At 40.2% G+C, this 20,486-nt stretch overlaps 1 protein-coding gene across 1 annotated transcript in view; it reads right to left on the bottom strand.

Moving 5' to 3' along the window:
• The window catches only part of SPATA5 (spermatogenesis associated 5), a 256,493-nt gene extending 236,084 nt beyond the window's left edge, over nucleotides 1-20,409 (bottom strand). Inside the window, exons 1-4 of the mRNA XM_033135305.1 lie at nucleotides 20,205-20,409; nucleotides 15,724-15,845; nucleotides 14,504-14,661; nucleotides 10,568-10,626 (exon numbers count right to left, since the gene is read on the bottom strand). Of these exons, the coding sequence (XP_032991196.1) occupies nucleotides 10,568-10,626; nucleotides 14,504-14,661; nucleotides 15,724-15,845; nucleotides 20,205-20,367 (502 nt within the window). The 5' untranslated portion in view covers nucleotides 20,368-20,409. The remainder of the gene's footprint in view (nucleotides 1-10,567; nucleotides 10,627-14,503; nucleotides 14,662-15,723; nucleotides 15,846-20,204) is intronic.
• Nucleotides 20,410-20,486: the final 77 nt, after the last annotated feature.

Genomic DNA, 20,486 nt, shown 5'->3' with positions numbered 1-20,486 from the left:
CAGCGGACAGGCCGAGTTTAGTGAGTCACCTGGGTGTTTCTTTGTTGTTTTCCCCTTTCCATTTTCTGATTCTTCCCATCCTTTTTTTTTTTTTTTTTTTAACGCATTTCTTGCTTTTTCTCCTATATATCTAGGGCCAGTCATATTTACAAGGGCACTCAGATAACGTCTACCACACCCCCTCAGTCTACAAATGGAGAAAACTAAGGCTCAGAAAACGCTAAGAACTTGCCTAAGGTCACAAGACTGATTTCAATGGCAGGTCTGTCCAACAATCAAAATCCATTTTCTACTATACCCTGTCTCTAAAAAAATCCCATGCAAAAAATTCTAGCATATCAGTCTTCAATTTTCTTCTGCTATATAGTTAGAGAACGACACCATATAACACAACACACAACAGTATATAAGACAGTCCACACAAAACCATGTATTTTCCCTACTGGACACTTTAATTATAAAACTCACCTTTTAAAAAATTACCCTCTCATAATCTGATTCATTGATAAATTAGGAGAAAACAGAAAACCAGTTCAACACCTGATAATCTGACATTATTATAAGGCACATTAACAGCAGTCAGTATTCATGTAATGCTTGTATACGTCAAGTACAACATCATACATATACATATACATCTATATATATATATATACACACATACATATACATATGTAATTCAAATTGGAGGCCTCTCTTTGATCCTTTCACTTTTCCAATTAAATGTAACAAAGTAAGGAGTAGAATTTCTCAAATTTTCTTGCCATTTCCCTAAAGTTCTTGGGAGTACTACAGTGCCCATTGAAGTAGATGGTTCTATTTACAGCTGGTGTGTGACTGACATTTTCACTGTTCTCCTGAAAGTCTGAGGACACAACTTAATTTCTGGGCTATACTTGTGAAAAAATATGGTTATTTTCTACTTTATAAATGCATCCTACCCTTAGTTTCACAGATAAAATAAAAAGCCTTACACTACTCTAACGAAAGTCTGTTTTATGATTTAATTAAGAGTATGAATCTGGAGTAAGATGACCTTGAGTTCAAACCCCAGCTCTGCCACATACTAGTTGTGAGACTTCTGCAGTCCATCTAATACGTACAACACAGGGCTGGTGTGAGGATTAGATGAAAGGAGTTTTCCTTCCCCACCTTCTTATGCCCCCTCATTCTGCCTGCACAACTCACTTTTCCTTTAAGTTTCTTCTCAGATGTCACTTTTTCTATATAGCCACAGTATTTTCTTTCCATAGGAAAGTCACTACATTTTCCAGTTTTTTGAGTGCGTATCTCACCGTGTCAATAACTATTAGTTTGGTGCAAAAGTAATTGCGGTTTTTGCAATTATTTTTAACCTTTAAAACCACAATTACTTTCGCACCACCTAATATTACAAATCTCTCTCGTTCATCAGACTTTCTGCACAACTCGAATCCCACAGCCTTAGAGTGCATGTATTAAAAAGTCAGACCATGTCTGATAAAGGACACTGAAGAATGAATCCTTGCCTACTCCGGCAAGTCCAAAGCCACACCTCCATAGTACAGGCACACCTCGGAGATACTGCCGATTTGGTCCCCGGATCTCAGTAAAGCGAGACGTAACCTTTTCCCTGGTGGAGGGGCTTGCCTTCCATTTGGAAAAAACACAGCTGTGAAGCGCAATAAAGCAAAGCGCACCAAACAAGCTAAGCCTGTAATCCAGACTCTTCATTTTCATGAACGGAATGAAGGGAGCAAAGCTATGTGGATACAGCAGCTTCTTGATCCCTGGGGAATTCAGTTCCATGACCAAAGCCACCATTTCTTGTGAATCACAAGAAACTAGACACAAAGGGATCTTGCCCTAGATCAGAACGTACAGAAGAATGTTTATATTCGCCTTGTAGTCTACATAACCTGCAGTCTCCCCCAGCTGTGAGTCCTCTGACGTGGAAATTATGATAATGATCAAACAAAACAAAATAAAACGGATTTTCTCCATCAAGAGTAAGATATTCAAAGGCTCCTATATCTCTTCCATGTTTCCTTTCCCACCTGTTTTTCCCTCCCTAAGCTCTTTGCCTGCATATATCAAGCCTGATTCAAAGGATCAAAGGACTGATGGAAAGGTCTTCAAGGCCTACTAAGTTAGCTGAACTACAACTAAATAATTTATTCTGTACTAAAGCTCTAAAAGAACAGAATTTCCAACTCAAGAATTCAGTTTTTTCCATTACCAACAAAGGTTACTTTCTTTAAAGTATCTTATGAAAATACTGGATAGGGCACACACTGGAACAACAGAATGCCACCCCGAAAAACAATTCCTCCAAAGTATAGAAGGACTTAAAAACATGCCCACACAAGAAAAAGGAATAAATGAAAGGAACCTAAGATGACTAGCAAACCAGCCTTTCGAGGCTACCAAAAGATAAACATCCATCCTCTCAGGACAAAAACAAAACTCAACAGATTATTTCTCAATACATTTTTACTTGTCTGATCAAACATTTCAACAGCTTATAGAAACTGCCCCTATTTGATACCTTTCCCGTGGTTGAAATTACTCTGAACAAATGCCCAAACGTTGAAAGGTAAGTACAGTGATGTCCTGGTGAATCTTCAAGTCAACGCCACCTGGCAGCTCTTACACATGTTGGGACTCAGACATCACTGCCATGTACTCTGAGGCATAGAACTCTTGGGTTTCACTAAGTACTTTTATAGCACTTCCACAAACACAAAGCTTATCCTGAAGGAAAAATGTGACCCTTCTGCAGGTACCCTAATTTCCACTGCACAATACCAACAAATACTGGCATTAACACTGCCATTAATGCATCTGGTTACATGTGTGTGTGTGCATGTGCGTCTGATTATGAAAAGTCTGAAAGCATACACGCTCTAATAGTGGTTATCTTTAGAACGTAGGATTAAGAGTGATTTTTCTTTCTTTTTTTATCGTTTTCTGAATTACCTAGACTCTTCCCAATAAATATATATTTTATGATTAGAAAACATGATGCGTTTCCATTAGGAAACGACATGTAAATCATCAGTAGGTACATAAAGCAGAGCTAAGCCCATCAGTACAGACTGACTACAGCAAGCCCCTCTCACCTGCTTCATTACACAAGGCTTTCAAGTCAGCTCCCACATATCCGTGAGCACTGTTTGCCAGCTGCAGCAGCTCAGCTTCAGTGAGCAAATGCGGCACCCTTAGAAGCAGCTTCTGGAGGATATCAAGCCGGTCCTGAGCATTTGGAACTCCAATCTCAATCTCCTTATCAAATCGTCCAGGTCTGCGGAGTGCAGCATCCAAAGCCTGAGGGCGGTTTGTGGCCCCGAGGACCAACACCCGTCCTTCACTTCCTTCCTAACAAACAAAATGAAAACAGATTAGTCTTCTAGAAGTTTTGTAGTTACAAGGTGTGATCAAAAAATACTGTGAGTGCTTAAATTTAAAAAATTTGTTACAATAAAAGACACATTGCCATTAATCCCCCTCAGAATATTCTCCCTCACTTCGAATACAATTATCCCATTATTCTTGCCACTTTCTGAAGCAGTTCTGGAAGTCCTCTTTCATGAGTCTTTAGTTGTGCTTCATGGCTGCCTCCATGTCCTGAATCATTTTGACTTTGGGGAAGAGCCAGAAGTCGCACAGTACCAGATCCAGTAAATAAGGTAGATGAGGACACACCATAATGTTTTTATTTGACAGAAGTTGCCATACCAGAAGCAACATGTGACACAGAGCCTTTCCATTGTGATCACAAAATAGTGAATGCCGCTGCTGAGTGCCATCCAATGGAAAGGCAGGGACCTTCAATATGGGAGGCAGCGCATCAAACCTTAGTAACAGTATGTGACAAGTTTCAACTTGTTCGGTGCAGTCAGTTGGGTGTGAGCTACAGTTGAGAGAAGGTATGTTTTAAAGTGCTGTAAATCATCCTCCATCATGACAATGCTCCGTGGTCACACATCACTTCTGGTATATGGCAACTTCTGTCAAATAAAAACACTACAGTGTGTCCTCATCTACCTTATTTACTGGATCTGGCAGGGTGTAACTTCTGGCTCTTCCCCAAAGTCAAAATGATTCAGGACACGGAGGTAGCGATGACAGCGCAACTAAAGACACGAAAGAGGACTTCCAGAACTGCTTCAGAAAGTGGCAAAAACAACGGAATAAGTGTGTTTGAAGTGACGGGGGGTATTTTGAGGCGGATTAATGGCAATGTGTCTTTTACTGTAATTTTTTTTTATTTTATTTAAACGTTCACCGTATTATTTGATCACACCTCGTACATGTAGACACTGTCTATACAGACAAGGATGCCTCTAACTGTCCAGGCTGCTGAGTCCTATCCCTTACACTTTTATTACTTATCCCACATTTCCCAAACCTTAGCCTAAATGCTCCCTCAACTAGAACGCTTTCCAATACTTACATCTCCAACCTACCCTAAGTGATGTCTCACCCACTTCTAGCATGTTACCTACACTATTCTAATGAATCACAATATATAATAACCTACCGTACAGTTAACGCCACTGTTTTAAGTTGTCCTTTTCCCCTATTTGAAAGCAAAGATTATGACCTACATATTATTCAAATAGAACAAGGCTCTATTACATAGTTGTCAAAGAAATCTTCACATATGGACTGTTTTTGATTTGGTAAGTTTTTAAATTCCTGAAAATATAGATAGCAATATAACCAACACCTGAGGATCAGCCGCCCTTGAATACATATGGACTCTTACTCTCTAATAATGAAACCTGGAACAAATTGTAAAGAACTATGATCATGAGCATAGTTAATATCCAACATTCTAATCAGATGACCCCAAGCTTAACTGCAATGGGATTCAAAGTAAGAAAACTCAAACCTAATCAATTATATTAGATGTGCCAACAGAAAATGCATGGATATAAATGAATCCATGAATTCGGCATTGAGAAGACAAATACATGCCTTTAAATATCTTCAGACTGAAACATCAGTGTCACAGACGTCCAGCCCTGCCCAAGGATAAGAACAGCAGTACACACAGGCCTATCCCTGCGGTACAGTAAAGAGGGACAGTAACATGGCGATTAAGATCCTCAGCACAGAGCCTTCCTCTGACTTCCTACTCACCAGGAACTCTAGTTATAGTACAGCTCTCCATATATATTTGCCTTTCAGGTGAAAATAAGAGTCATTAATAAACAAAGATATTTGCTCGGCTTAATAATTATACTTCTTATTATAAGTGAATAATTGGCACCCCGGTTTATGTATCAGCCTCTTGTGAGTGTTGTTATTGTGGGTCAGTCCTTAGAGCACCACCATCTCCAACATACTAACAACACTGGATTCTCCAGCTTTATAAACAGAACCAAACCTGGGACATGACGATCACACCCAGGTCCTGCCCCAAGACTGAGAGCCAAGTGGTTCTTCAGCCTCCTCCAGGTAGCACCCCTTCTCTTGTGTACTCTTAAAACAGTACCATGTGTTAATTAGCAAATAACAGACATTTAATACCAAACCTTCACGTTATTTCCACATGTTCAGTTACTCACAAACGGTAGTAAAAACCAAAAAGTTGTAACAGTTTATTTTTTAATGTGTAAAAGGAAGACTTGGGATTACATGATTTCTAAAGTTTCTTTTGGTTCTAATATACTATGACTCTAAAAAATGAGTTATTTACAATCCTACAAACAAAGTGTGTATTCTTCTGGTAAATGGCTGTCAAGAGCCTGAGAGAACTTTTCTTCATTCCTGTTTTCTACTAGTCATATGCATCTCTCTTTCATAATTAGCACATAGATTTTATTATTATAAGAGTGTATGCCCTGTCAGAAATCTGGTAAAAAGGTAATTTTTGAATGCTCTACAAACACGTTTTTCATTACTCTCACTTTCCTTCCTTTCCTTCCTCCATTTCATTGTGAGACCCCTAAACTTAAAGCCCTAAAAGAATCAATTTATACATGGGTATACAAGACTTACTCATGAAATTTCTTTGTAAAATCCCCTAAAATTTAATCACTAAATCTTTCTTACTGATTTTTGCTCCAGGTTTTTAAGTTAATACCATTTATTACAAAAGAAATCTGTCACTGTATATTATCTTATATACTAGAAAAACATGCCAGGTTATACTGTCCTAACAGTTACTAACAAATGTGCTGAAGAAAATGATTTTAATGGGCCTTTCCTCTAGTTTTTACGGCTAATATTTTCCCTTATCTTAGAATACCCCAAAACTCAGACATATTTGATAGTTTTTGCTACTTCTTATGTACACTTTAAGAATTGACCCTTTCCTACACAGAATCAATACGGTACTATACTTACTGAACCAATACCATCCATCAGTGTTAAAAGTGAAGCTACAATTCTTTTTTCCATTTCATTGTGAGACCCTTCTCTTTTAGGGCAAAGTGCATCCAGCTCATCAATAAAAATAATTGATGGGTGCCTAAAAACAAACAAGTAAAGTGAACTTTCTAATATACATTTAATTTTTAAATTTAATACACTGCATTTCGATTAAAAACTGAAATAGTTTTAATTTTTTAACTGAAACACAACATAACATATTTAGGCTTTAGTTAATAATATTAAAGACGAAGGCAATAGGATGTGAAGCTGAAAAAACCCTGGACGAATTCTAGCCCAAATTATTAACTCACCAAGATCACATTCTAGTGGGTCTGCCCTCAGCACAAAGAGTATTACGAACAGTCTATATAGTTCATGAGGTAAGTCTACGCATAGACCGAACCTGCCCACTAACGCCACTAAATTGTTACACTGGGATTGATTCAGGAGTTCCGGCCAGAGATGCTGTCCCTCTGGGCAGGTTTAACATCCAAGGGACAGAAAGTAGAAACGCTCCCTTGTTTTTCACCTATTAAAAAAAAGCTTTCAACATGATCAGTTCTTGCAAGGAGATGTGAATTCTCTCACAAGAGGAACTCTCAGCTACTAGAAACGTAACACTGACAACAAAACACACTAAGCATAAGATATACCCCTGGTTCTCAAGCTTTCAGTCCTGAGACTCCAAACTACTCGGTTCATCTACTATCATTGGGAGCAAATACTTTCAAAATGGAAGTTCTTTTGATAAGAGAGCAGTCATTGTAAGTTAAATACCAAACCAATGATAGAGACATAGCCATATTAGAGTATTACATTAGACCAAGTTACAGACCATACTCTAACGCTCCCTGCAATGTAACATGTAGTCTAATCTGAAGAACCATCAATAAGAATCGTTGTCAAAGGACAACAGATCTGTCCCTTTGAAGAAAAGTATAATAAAACAAAGTTTTAAGCATAAAGGGCTACTATAATGCAGTCTACTAAGGGAACTACATATGCTGGATATGCCTAATTACCCAAAAGAAAGAAAACCGCAAATGTATATGCTCAAGCGAAGTCACGTGACTTATCAAACAACACTGTCTTAGCTACCTCATGCAATTTTTAAATTGGGATAGAATCAACATATAACTTTATATTAGTTTCAGGTGTACAACATAATGGTTAATATTTGTACATACTGTAAAATGTCTAGTCGACATCTGTCACCATCAGTTACCTTTTTTTTCTTGTGATGAGATCTTTTAGGCTCTCCTCTACTTACAACTTTCAAATGTGCAATACAGTTTTACTAAACATAGTCGCCATACTGTACACTTTATCCCCATGATTTATTTATTTTAAAACTGGAAGTTTGTACCTTTTGCTATCTTATGTAATTTAATACCTCATTTACCAAACTTCCAAAACAGTATTAGATAGAAATAGGTTAGATAGAACATTATTAGATTTACAATCGATTTCTAGTGCTGTCACTGTTAGTTTTGTACTATTCTTGCATGCTTTGTATAAAGTGCTAGTATCTCTACTTTGATTAATACAGCCTTGACTACTAACTTCAAACATTTAAAAATAAAGAATACCGCAGAGTGGCTTCAGCAAATATCTGACGTAACTTTGCTTCGGTCTCCCCATAGAATCTGAAATAAATAAAATACATTTAAGGACCAACTCTTATTGTTTTTAAAGCTTTGTCTATAAAGCTCATGTGACTTTCCAAGTATTTCTAGAATACTTAAATTATTTTTCAAACTTAATTTTATACACATTAAAAAGCAAATATAAACTATTTTAACATGTGAAACATCCAGACAGAATAGTATGCAACCATTTTTAAAAATCACATTTAAGAAGTATATTTACTAATATTGTTCATTCTATCAAATTATGCACCTACTTGCTGATAATCTCAGGACCATTTATTACAGAAACATAGGCTCCGACTTCATTAGCAACAGCCTTGGCAATCATTGTCTTTCCAGTACCCGGAGGGCCATAGAGCAACACTCCTCTAGGGGCAGGAATTCCTAGAAGGAAAAGAAGCCAACACTGGATTCAGCATTACAAGGTTTCTCGTGTCGTCATATGACTTCAAACATGAGTTAAAAACATACATTTGCCTTGCATCACAAAACGGAAGGAGGAGTCAGACCTTATCCCCCACTCCCCGCCAAGAAATATGTACCAACAAGCCCAAACACTGATCTCTAGCAATGCCTGTTTCTTTCTCTGGGGACCCAACCACATTGGTACAAAACTGGCTGGACACCCATTGCTGCCAGGCCCAGCCCCAGATTCTCAGAAAACAAAGTCTAGACACAACAACGGCACAAAGCCAGCCACCAATCCCCATTTTCATCCTACTAGACATCTTAGAGAATATAAGCATTACTAGCAAAATGTCAATCCAAGGGTTCATTTTATTTATTTATATATATGTATACACACACACACACACACACACACAAAAAAAAAATTTCATGAAAATATATATATACATTTTTACATGAAAAAGGAAAAAGCAAATCACCAAATATATGCAGAGAATCTGGGCAGTAACCACACAGAGGAAGCCCTGAGTTTCCTAGGAACCAAGTCACACAGTTATATTTTCTAACCAAGAAGTTTTATCCAGCGTTATCTGAATGTGTGGTTTATTTCTTTAGTTATTACAGCTGTTCTAGTATGACAAAATACTTATTCTAGATCCAACAGAAATAACTGTGGAAGTATATAATTAAAAGACAAGGCTGCAACTAAGGGAGACCAGGCATAAAAATAGGCTCATCTAACTGGCCTCTCCCAAAGCAACTTACACCTCCTACCATACCTACCACTCAGGAAAGAAAACTAGGAATAGAGGGTGAACAATTATTAGGTTAAGTAGAATGAGCCAATGGCTTTTGAGTTTGAATTGAACACTTTTGGGGGCAATACACTGAAGAAAACATACCATAACTCTTGAAACTTCAGGCTGTTTGAGAGGCAATTCAATTATTTCTCTAATTGCTATCAGCTGACTTTTTAGGCCTCCTATCATGTCATAAGTCACTTTGAATTGGTTGTCTTGCTCTTTTGAATTTGTACGCATCTTTGTAAAATTGACTCTGGTTGTTGAAGAAATAAAATAAAAAGTGTCGGTGTTGCGTTTTGCGCCCATGCTGGCTGACTCAAGCAATCTCTCTTCACTGATAAGATGTTCATTTCCTTCCCTGGCAGACGCAAAACTACACTTAAGACTTGTGACTTCCTCCAGCCCAAGTCCACTGCTGCCACCAGGACTCTGTGTGACATCCGGCAAAATGTCACCAGCTCTATCTGTCATTCTGCCATCGACTGGTTTGCAAGGAGTACTGCTGGATGTCGGGTCGTGGTGTTCTGCCAGGTCCAACTGGCTTAGTTGTAAGGACATATCCAGGGTACTGGCTTCTATGCTGGACTGTTCTGAGGCCACTCCCCGGGCACCACTGTCAGGGTCATGCTGAAGCCTTCTTAGTATCATGCCATCTGCTCCTTTCACTCGCAACACTTGCAACTTGCACGGTCGTCCATAGAATGTAATATACAGAAAGTTGCCTGGTAAAACAATCTTGCCATCTAGAAAACAACGTATGAATATATAGGTCAGCACAATTTTTCACCCATTTAATGTTTAATAGCAATTTATTTCATCTATTAACAAATCTGACTGAAAAGACAATCAAAGATGGGAGTATTAAAATAACTGTCATGAAAAATAAAGGACCTGATATCCCCCAATGACAGATCACTATCTGGAGATCAAAGGACAAGATGATTCTCTGAAATTCTCTGCATGCCATACATACATCTAAGATTCTATCAACTACAACAAACAGCCATGCACCCCACCTTCGATAAACTAACCTAAAATGGTACACCTCAACCAACATGCCACGATGATGCTTCTCCCTGGAAAGAGCCAGAGCTCAAGGGCTCAAGCCTCAGTTCTACCACCGACTTTGTGCAGACACGTCATATATTCTCTCTGCTACTCAACTGCCAATTAATACATTGGGGAAAAAACCCAAATCCCTATCTTAATAGGACAGTAATTCATTGAGAAGAATATTCTCTACATTGTTCTGAAGAAAACTATTAAGTATAGAAGACCTTGAAGACCCATTATTTGCTGCTGCCTTGCTTCTTATAATTTAAAATACTGTTTAAAATGTCTCACCTAGTTTTCTCAGAAGACAACCAGCTAATTGTTCTTCATTAATCTCCACATTTTTGTCACTGTAAAGGGTGGAGGTGGGGTAAACAGGAAAAAAAATAAATACACGAGAAACTAAAACTAATACAAAATGACAAGTACATAGTTGTAATGTAGACTTAATCAAAAGTGTAATTAGTTTACAACCTGGAACGGTTTACACAATTTTGGAATGATTTACAATTTCCAGGTATTTCTTACAGCCATGAAAATGTCATTTGCAGTTTGGTGTCTTACAGGCCTCAATCAGTGTTCTTTAAAACACAGGGTATGATCCGTTAATGGATCATGAAACCATTTCAGTCAGTCCCATCCAGCACCTTTTTAAACAGAATACAAAATGTCAGAGTGAAGAAGGAATATGTCTCTGTGAGTCCGCACTTTGGAGTGAGTGAGTGCCGGGATCGTGTCTCTTGAGACCCAAGAATGGAAACACAGACCCAGGAGAGGCAAAGAGTTTTAAAAAAAGGCGAGTTTATTGAAAGCAAAGGGTCAGAGCTCCCGAGTGGGAGGGGGTCCCGAATGGGGGTGCCCGTGACTGAGGCAAAAGTTCTTAATTTTATACCTTCCCTTGCCTGTTTGGGGAAGGGGAGCTGTTTGAAGAAGGGAACTGGCGCCTTCTAATGAAATTTGTTTACCAGGTTTGTTCTGCTTGCCCATCCTGAAGGAATTAGCAAAATAACCCACTCTTATCTATCAGATCTGCTCCATTTGTCAGGCCAAAAGGAATTTTATGATTAACCTCAAGGCCTTGTTTTACATTTTGTCCTGGAGCGAAGGAGTGATTTCAAAACCTGAAGTTTTTAGGATATGGCTGTCTTTATTTATTCCACCAGGGACCACCCTGTCTACCTAGGGACATGCTAGGTAACCTGTCTGAAGAGTCCATCATACATAGAAAGGGTAAATACCGCGCTGTAAAACATTATTTTATTAGACAAACGTATATCTATATACTTATGTGCATACAGGTGCACACGTGTGCAAATGTGCACTGTTTAAGTGTATCTACTGTAGATGGCTATGTACAATGAATCACAATGAAAAGTGCATTTTTTATTTTCAGTCAAAAACATTTGAAAAACACTGGCCTAAATTAATCATTCCCTCACTGAACTTGCCTAGCTTGAAGAAAGGCTTTTATTATTAGAACAAATAGTTCACTTCATTCCCTTTGCATAATGTACAAATTATCTTTCAGAAAAAATAAATCCTATATAGCACCTTAGCTGAAGAGGCAGAAATACGAAAAAGGAGAGTAATGGTGCAATGGAAGTTTATTCTCGAGGAAGGCACGCCTAAGAAAAAACGAGAACTCTTCTTCTGACAGGTAACTGTCTTCTGGGAAGGTCGCTCGTCTGAGTACAGGAAGTAGGCACACCTCAAAATCACTGCACTTGTAAAGAAACGTTCCTGGCGAGTTCTCAGATCGTGTGCATGTCCCTCCTTCTCCATGCATCAGCAGAGGCCACACAGCAGTGGAGGGGTGCAGGAGAGCTCAGGAAGAGATACATTAGCAGGCCCATCTGGGCCTGGTTCTCCAACCACTTTCTCAGTAACAAACCAATGCAGTCAATCTTCATTATCTGCAGATTCCCCATGTGCAAATTCACTGACTTGCTAAAATCTACTTGTCAGCCCCCAATCAATACTAGCAGAGCTTTCCCAGTCACTTGTGGATGTGAGCAGAGCAGGCGAAAAAGTTAAGTCGCCCAACACTTTCAAGGCTGAGGGTGAAAAAAACCTCTTGTTTCATCTCTTATCAGAGATGACCAGAGGGGCAGTGTAGCAGAGAGCAGAAAGTTCTAGCCTAGAGGCCAGTGGGAGAGGAGGGGTTGAATCCTTGGGCCAGTGGGAGCAGGTGTGAATCCCTATGGGCATCTGTGAGTGGGGTGGCCTCAGGCGAGCTACTTAACACTTCTGATCTACCTCTTCTCTTTTGTAAAATAAAGAAAATAGAATACACCAGAATGAGCTGTTTTAAGGATTTAGGATTATCATCTACATAAAATACAGATATATATGTATTTAAATGGTTCAGTGTTTGCTAATCCAGTGTTCATGGCAATTTTATAGAACAAAACTACCACAAATAATAAGAATGGTCTGTGTATTCATATAAAAGGGAAAGATAGAGAACAAGGAAGAAATTTCATGAATCAAATATATGCATAAACTAAAGAGGAAATCATGTGTCTCCCTAAATGCTTAAATTTACTTGTTTATAGAACTCTGAACCACGTTGTACTTAAATTGTTTCTATTTATTAAACTCTGAATAGAGATATTTACAAAAGCAGAAAAAATACTTTTGCTTTTGAAAATGAATGGGTGCAGATAAAATCATTTCCACTAGAAGGAGCTCTAAACTTTCTAATGAAAAACTTCAAATACTGTACAAGTTCAGCAGCAGATAAAAATTACTGATTTTTCTTGGAAATTAAGTTTCTTCCCTAAGTTCCACTGCCACATTTAAAACATACACATTTTTTTTTAATAAAAAATTTTAAAACCAAGCTTCCATTTAAAACACAGTAGGTGATCATTATTACATAAGATTGCTGTGCCCTCAAGAGTTCACACAAGTTAGTACGTCATAAAAAACCCAGCTACTGAGGACTGACTGCAGCCCTGCCTGCAAACAGTGAAGAGTAACCCTGCGCAATCTGCACAGTAGTGCTCAGTAACGCCTACAAGGGCGGGCAAGTTACTGCTCCCGGAGCCCGTTTCCTCATCTGAGAAAAAGGGTGATTATGGATACCTTGCAGGATGTTTCAAGGATTAAATTAGAAAAAGGGAAAAAATGTGTGCACGTGTGAGATAATACACAGCTGATACCTCAACATATGTGGTGTTCCTTTTCCTTTCTGCCTTTTATTTACTGTTTGTTATATGGTTGTTAAATGCTCTGAAAACATCTTCCTGTTTTTAAAGGAAAAAATGTGCCAAAAAGTATAAGCCCAGCTTGGCATCTATGAAACTAGCAAAAGAGAAAACATTTTTAAATAAAGCTAAATTGGAAAATGTTTTGTGATTACTGCATGTAATATAAACACATCCCCAAAACTATTACTAAGGTGACATGAAAGTATCAAAAGATGCTTTTTTAAAACAAACTTTGATACGGTGTTCATAAAAGGAGTCACGATCCTGTCAGACACCGAATTTCCAGGATGGGCTATAGTCTTTATAGGTTGATTCAAACAATTAGTCTTTGATGAGGGACTACTTAAAAACCTGATAGAAATAACTTTCACTAGATTGAATAATCATGGAGTTAAAATAGACAATCAGGTACTTTGCTTGCGCAGTCTTAATTAAAACTTGTTTCTTGCCTACTCACCGTAATCTACTCCCTTCTTTACAACTGTAAAAAAGACAAGAAGCCCTGATTATACTGCAAACCAAAATGAAAAACAGCATTAAACATTCGTCAGTAATAATTCCTCTCACGACACTGTCAGAGCATACTCGAGTGAAAGGACATTAGAGTCCCTAGTCCCTAGGTTACACAGCACTCACCTAGCTTGTGTGTCTAATAAATACGGTAGGCCACTCGCCACTCAGCACATGTGGCCATCGAGTGCTTACAATGTGGCTAGTCCAAACTGAGATGTGCTCCTACTGTAATATACATACAGAATTTTGAAGACTTAATTTGAAAAACTGAATGCAAAATATCTTATTGATCGTTTTTATAGTTATTATAAGTTAAAATAAGATTTTATATATATTGGTTAAACAAAATACACAATTGCAATTAATTTCATCTGTTTCTCTTTACTTTTTAAATGTGGTTACTAGAAAATACAGAATTACGTATGTGGTTCACATTTGTGATTCTTGTTCAACTATTCCTACCCGGCGGTGCTGATGCAGCCACCAAAGAAAAGAGCCAAACCTGAGTGCCACGTCCATCTCCTCAGCCTGCAGCACAGCACCCAGAAGAGGCTGGACCCGGATGGTATCACCAACCCTGACACCCACATTCTTCTGTGCGATATCACTCAGGCCAACCTTGCCTCCAGGAAATCCGGACACAGGCCAGGCCGTATAGACCTGCCCAGAACACAGAAAATGAGATGATGAGAAAATAAATATTCATAGAACGTCATTACTTTATAAGACAAATAACTAAGCACAGCCAAGGACATGGACCTACAAATACAGTCCTTACCCAAAGACATTCCAATCTGACACAAGTCACCCAAAAAAGGTTTTATAAATATTACATCTTTCTGTGAAGGTTAGGAAAGATCCCACAGTGAAAACGGTGGAAGATGTGAAAGGTGGGTTTCGGAAAAGAGACAAAGGCATTAGCAGGTGAGAAGAAGAGGAGAAAAACACTGAAGGCAAGCTACCTGTCAGGTAGGCCCGCCTGGAGCATACGCTGCACCCAGACAATGGTGAGGGGCCTGGCCTAAGGGCTTCGTGGGAACCTGGATCTCATCACTTAGATGTGAGGGAGAGAAGCGACCATTTCTAGCTCCAGAAGGTGGGCTGAGTTCACACATTTGGAGTGTTCTCTTCCACAAGACACAGTAAAGGATTTTTAAAAGTATAAGCCCAGAACAATGAAAAGAATGGGAGGTGTGCCATCAGCCGACAAGAGCTTTCGAAACCTTTCCAGAGGGCCCCAGTGGATGAGAGAACCTGTGTAAAGCAGCAGCAGAAGATACGGCGGGGCAGGGGCAGGGACTGGCAGCAGAGAAGAAAGCCAAGCTGCCAAACATGACCCAGGAAAAGGTCTGGGCTTAGACTCTCAGGTACGATGAGTGGCAGCATGGAGAAACCCAGCTGAAAACAGGGTGGGTGATCAAATATTTGTATGACCTTCAGACCCTAAAATAATTTCTGTAGAGAAAAATAACTGACAGACTGGGAGAAAGAGGGACGATCGTGTGTGTCTCACTGCCTCCCAAGGAAAGACCTCTCTCCATTACAACATTTAGGGGCTGTATTCCCATCGCAGTGGTAGACTTTAAACGAAGGGAAAGTTTATAATAAAGATGCAAGGGTCTTTTAAAATATAGATTTTCATTTTATTCCTGCATGTGTTGAAAATTAAAATCACAAACATGGCAAATCTCTCTAAACTAAGGGAATGAAAAGAACTCTCACCTCTTGCTTTCCATGCAAACTTGTAAGCAACACCGGTCGGCCTATACATGTATTTGCAGACTTCATGGTGCTCAGCCCAAGTTGAACAAGGGAATTCTGGAATTTTTTAGGAACTTTGTCATCTACCAAGAAGGAAAAGAAAATGATCTCGTACCGTTTTATAACTGAAGTTAAAGCATGCTTTCTTGCGGAGTAAATAAAAATCCTCTCTCCATCCACATAATCACACGAAAGCACTTACATTACCCTGGAGAAAGCACGGCTGTGATCCTTATTTTACCAGACTTGACACCAAACCTTTCTGAGGCTCCATTAACAGTAACGTGCTAACTAAAACTGGATGTTTTATGAAGTGGATTTTAGTTTTCATTATTTAAAAGAAAAATCTTTAGTTTCATCAAGAAGCGGGCACACTTGCAACAAGGCATCTCCCAGCTTCGCGCACTAGATTCGAAGTCGAGTTGGTCCCTGGTGGAGAAAGGCTTGAACAGGGACCTGGTACATCACCTGACTAGAGGATTAGTCATGTTTCCACTTCTGACCCACATAATATCCAGCAGCTCTTCTTCTTCTCTATTCCCAAGAACACACGGATGATAAGACAGTAACACCTTGGGCAAACACACATGCACTGACTGAAAACGACCATTCGTGATTTCAACTTTTGGCCAGAGGGACCCTGAATTTAGCCCAGTTACCAACACTTCTGAAAACGATGTGCTAAAATCTCCACTGCTTTTGCCCCACCCCCTCGAGCTCCACATTTGCTCAGCTGCCCCTCCCCTGTCTTCCCAACACCCCATGCTGCCAGATACTGACACTGAACAGCATAATATTCTTTTGTCTGACTTTCTCCTCAACTATGCTGTTTTGGGGCTAGAACTGAGTCCTATTTACTTTGTATCTCCAATGCCTGGAAGTGCATTAAATTTAGTAGCTGCGTAATAAATATCTGTGAAATGAATGAATGCAGTCAATGAGTACACAGAATTTTTCTTTACAGCACAAAATCCATGAATCAATAAAATTTTAAGCTGCCACAAACTGTTATAAAATGCATTATAGACACATACATGATCATAGGATGCTAATATTACTGTTCCTTAATAATCAAAAGTAATTAAAAAGTAATTAAGTCAATAAAAGCAAAAGCAAAAAGTGTCTGATTTACATTACTCTCTACCACTACAAAATAACTTCCCAATGTGTTTATTCTGCTTCTGTCATCAGATAAACATCTGACGACATCAGATAAACATCAGATAAACAAAGCATTTCACCGAGCTAAGACTAACAGTACTGAATATAGAATAAAATGAGCACATTGCATAACAAGCGAGGCTGCAAAGCAATTCAGCTGGCCTGTGAGCACCGGGTTTCCTGCGCAGCGTACGGATCAGCAGCAGAGCATCCTGGGTGATGATGGCCTCATGACGTTCAGTTTCTGCCACTGTTTTCTTCCTGAACTTCAGCGAATTACCTACCCTTCCCTTGGGACAGTTACCTCACAGGTATATCAGTCCTCAGCAGGCTCCCAGGTTTTCTTCTCACCCCTCCATCCGACCCTAGCTTCGCCATGCACCAGGACAAATCACAGGCTTCTCGACACACCGCCACGTGCTCCTATCACCCATGGCGGTCACGGTCAAATCCCATCCCCGGCCTGAACCCAATGCATCTCCATTGCATGTGCTGCTTACGGCACGCAAATCTACTCAAGCTGTCCTCCATACACTTCCCTTAACACTTTAAAAATATATGTCGTTCTCCATTAACTAACTTCATGTTCACCTCTGTGCCAGGTAAACTAATGAGATAGTAAAGGTAATTTCAAATGACCATCCACCTTCATTCAGTCATTCAGCAAATATTTACTATGTGCCTACCACATGGGAGATGCTCCGCTAGACACTGGGGATACAAAAGCAGGCACAGTCAGCGGAGCTTGCAATCTAATAGGATAAGAGAGTTATTAAACAATCACTGAACAACTGCATAATTATAAACTACGATTAACGCAATAAAAAATGACTCAGAGCGCTAGGAAAGGCTTTAATGTGGGATCTGATCTAATTTGGAAGAATAAGAAAATGCTTCTCCAGGTAATGTTTCAATTCAGATCTGAAGGAAAAGTAGGAATTAACTAAATGAAGAGAAAACAAAATACTTCTCAGCAAAGAGAACAGCATGTACAGAGGTCCTGGGCAGCAGGGAGGACGGCACATACGCGGCACATGGGAGGGAAAGAACACAGGCAGAGTGGTGGGAGACAAGGACGGGTTAAGTCAAGTTCAAGGGCAGAAGGCTGTATCAAGCTGCTGGCCTTTATTCTGACAGCACCTGGAGGCCAGTGAGGGCTGAAAGGCAGGGTGATGACAGGACCTTCATTTAAAAGATCGTTCTGGCTGCAAAGTAGAAAGGAACTGGAAGGCTAGTGTAGTGAGTAGTCCAGGTGAAAGAGGATGGTGTCTGGGATCAACGTGGAACCAGTGGGATCGGAGTGAAGAAGAGAAATGTGGAAAATAGGAGATCAACAGAACTTAGTGGTGGACTGAATATGTTAGATGGAAGAGAGAGAGGTGTCTCAGATGACTCCTAGGTTTCTGAATACTGAAACGGGAAAAACTGAAAAGGGCTAGTTTGTTCTGTTGGAGGAAATATAAGTTCTTGAGGTCAGTCTTGAAGTACCTTTGAAAAATCCAAGAGAAAAGGTATAGTGCAGTGCTATTCAAAGTGTGGCCTGCAAACTATTTATTACTGGTTTATGATGAGGTAAGTACAGGAAAAGAGAATATATGTTTACAAGCTTTTATTGCAATTTGACAGAGTAATTTTCCATCTGTTGAATCTAATACAAATTTCAATTTTTTAACCTTTTCCAGTAAATTATGTTCATTGTATTTTACAAAAGTGCTGATCTGTGACATATCGTAACGTTTAAAACCTTTCCTATAGAGTTTGAAAACCACTGGTCTGGAAGACAACTGACTCAAGACTCAGAAATAGTATAAGTTAGAAATATAAATCTGAAAATGATGAAGGTATAGATAGGAAACTCTGGGCATTGAATGAACCTGCCAAAAAAAGATTTACAGAGAGAAAACGTCCAATTCCTAGGACTGAGAATTGAAGAACATCAACATTTGATGAGCAGGTGGGAGAGGATGAGCCTGCAATGGAAACTGAGGAAGTACCAACAAAAGGATGAAGAAAAACTCGAAAAGATGAATGAAGTCAAGAGGCAAAGTGTTTCAAGGAGGAAATGGTAGACCAAGTCAAAAGCCGCGGGGAGTTCAAGGAGGGTTAAGCAATGAAAACTGTCCACTGGATCTCTCCACGTGGAGATGCTGGCGGACCATGGCAGGGACGGCTTCCAGGGAACAGTGCGGTGGAGGTCAAACAGGAGGAGGCTAAGGAGTACCTCCGAGATGAGGAGGCACAGACAGCTCACGCCACTGAAGAAGTCTGGCGATGACGGCGTGGAGAGATAAGGTAGTGGGAGTGAGAGAATGTGGAGTTTTTTGTTTCTTTCTAAGATGGAGGAGAAATCAGCAGGTTTCAATGTCCATGGGGAGGACCCCGCAGAAAACGGGAGGGGACAGGCAGGACAGAACAAGTTGTTCTCTGATCCCCCAAGGGAGACTAAAAGCACATCTCTCAGATTGTCCTTAGGGTCTGCATGAAACAAAAACAGGGCTACTAGTTTATCCGCAACCGTTTTTTTCAAAGCGATATAACCCATAGCTTAAACACGTAGAGGCTTCACGGAATAAACGACCTTTCACATAAATCGTTCTTCCAATTCAAGGGGGCTGTGATGCAGGATAACGGCTTTCGGGTCAAACACAACCGAACTCCAGTATCGGCCATTTTGTACCTGGGTGACCTGGGGCGAATCACCGTTCGCTTTTCTTCGTCTGCAAAATGGGCACAATAATATAGCACCCATGTCCCAGGGCTTCTGTGAGGATTAAATGAGGTATGTGAGTGACATACCCGACCTGTCTTGCTAACACTAGAGTGCAATGACTACCAGAACCTGTGTAGAAGAAAAAGCCACCTTTCCTTCCCACGGCGCAGTGATGTCCCTCAGAAAGGATGTACCCCCATCTTGACTGAACTGGGTATTCGATTTTCAGTAACCTATGCTCGCTGGGTATGAGCAATTTTTCCGTTAAATCTGTCGTTCATCCTGTACGAGGCAAAGGTGCTTCAAGTGCAACCTGGACATGTAAAACAATTTACAACAAAACAAAACAACAACAACAACAAAAACCGTTGCCTTCGCCCCGGATCAACTACGTCTGCCTGACTCCTCCGGGGCACGCGCGGCGTCGGGTGTCTGACATTCTTCTGTGCCCCTCTCACACCTTTGCGTCGCCCGACTTTCAAAAGCCTCTGCCCCTCCTGGCGGATCGCCAGGTCTCTGTCCCTTCAGGCTGAGCCCCTTCGGCCTCGGGCCGCCCTCCAAGAACTCTTACCCTTTTCTAAGAAGTTGATCACCGTCAGAGTCCCGGCGGCCGCCGCGATGCCGGGCCCGGCAGAAGGAGCCAAGGCCCCCCCAGGAGAGGGAGACGCGGAGGGTGAGGGCGAACCATTGTCGGCGCTCCGGTTGAGCCGTTTTCTGTTCTTCTTGGAAGACATGTTCCGAAGGCAGCCTGGGAGTTGAAGCACTGAAGCCGGCTCAACGTGCGCGCCTCACGGAGGGAAAAACTTCCGGGGCAGAAGTCAGCGAGGCTCCACCCCTGCGCCGTAATCCCCCT

Source organism: Rhinolophus ferrumequinum, chromosome 18 (assembly GCF_004115265.2).
Source record: "Rhinolophus ferrumequinum isolate MPI-CBG mRhiFer1 chromosome 18, mRhiFer1_v1.p, whole genome shotgun sequence".
Lineage (NCBI taxonomy): Eukaryota > Metazoa > Chordata > Mammalia > Chiroptera > Rhinolophidae > Rhinolophus > Rhinolophus ferrumequinum.
This window is presented reverse-complemented; position numbering and strand designations above follow the sequence as displayed.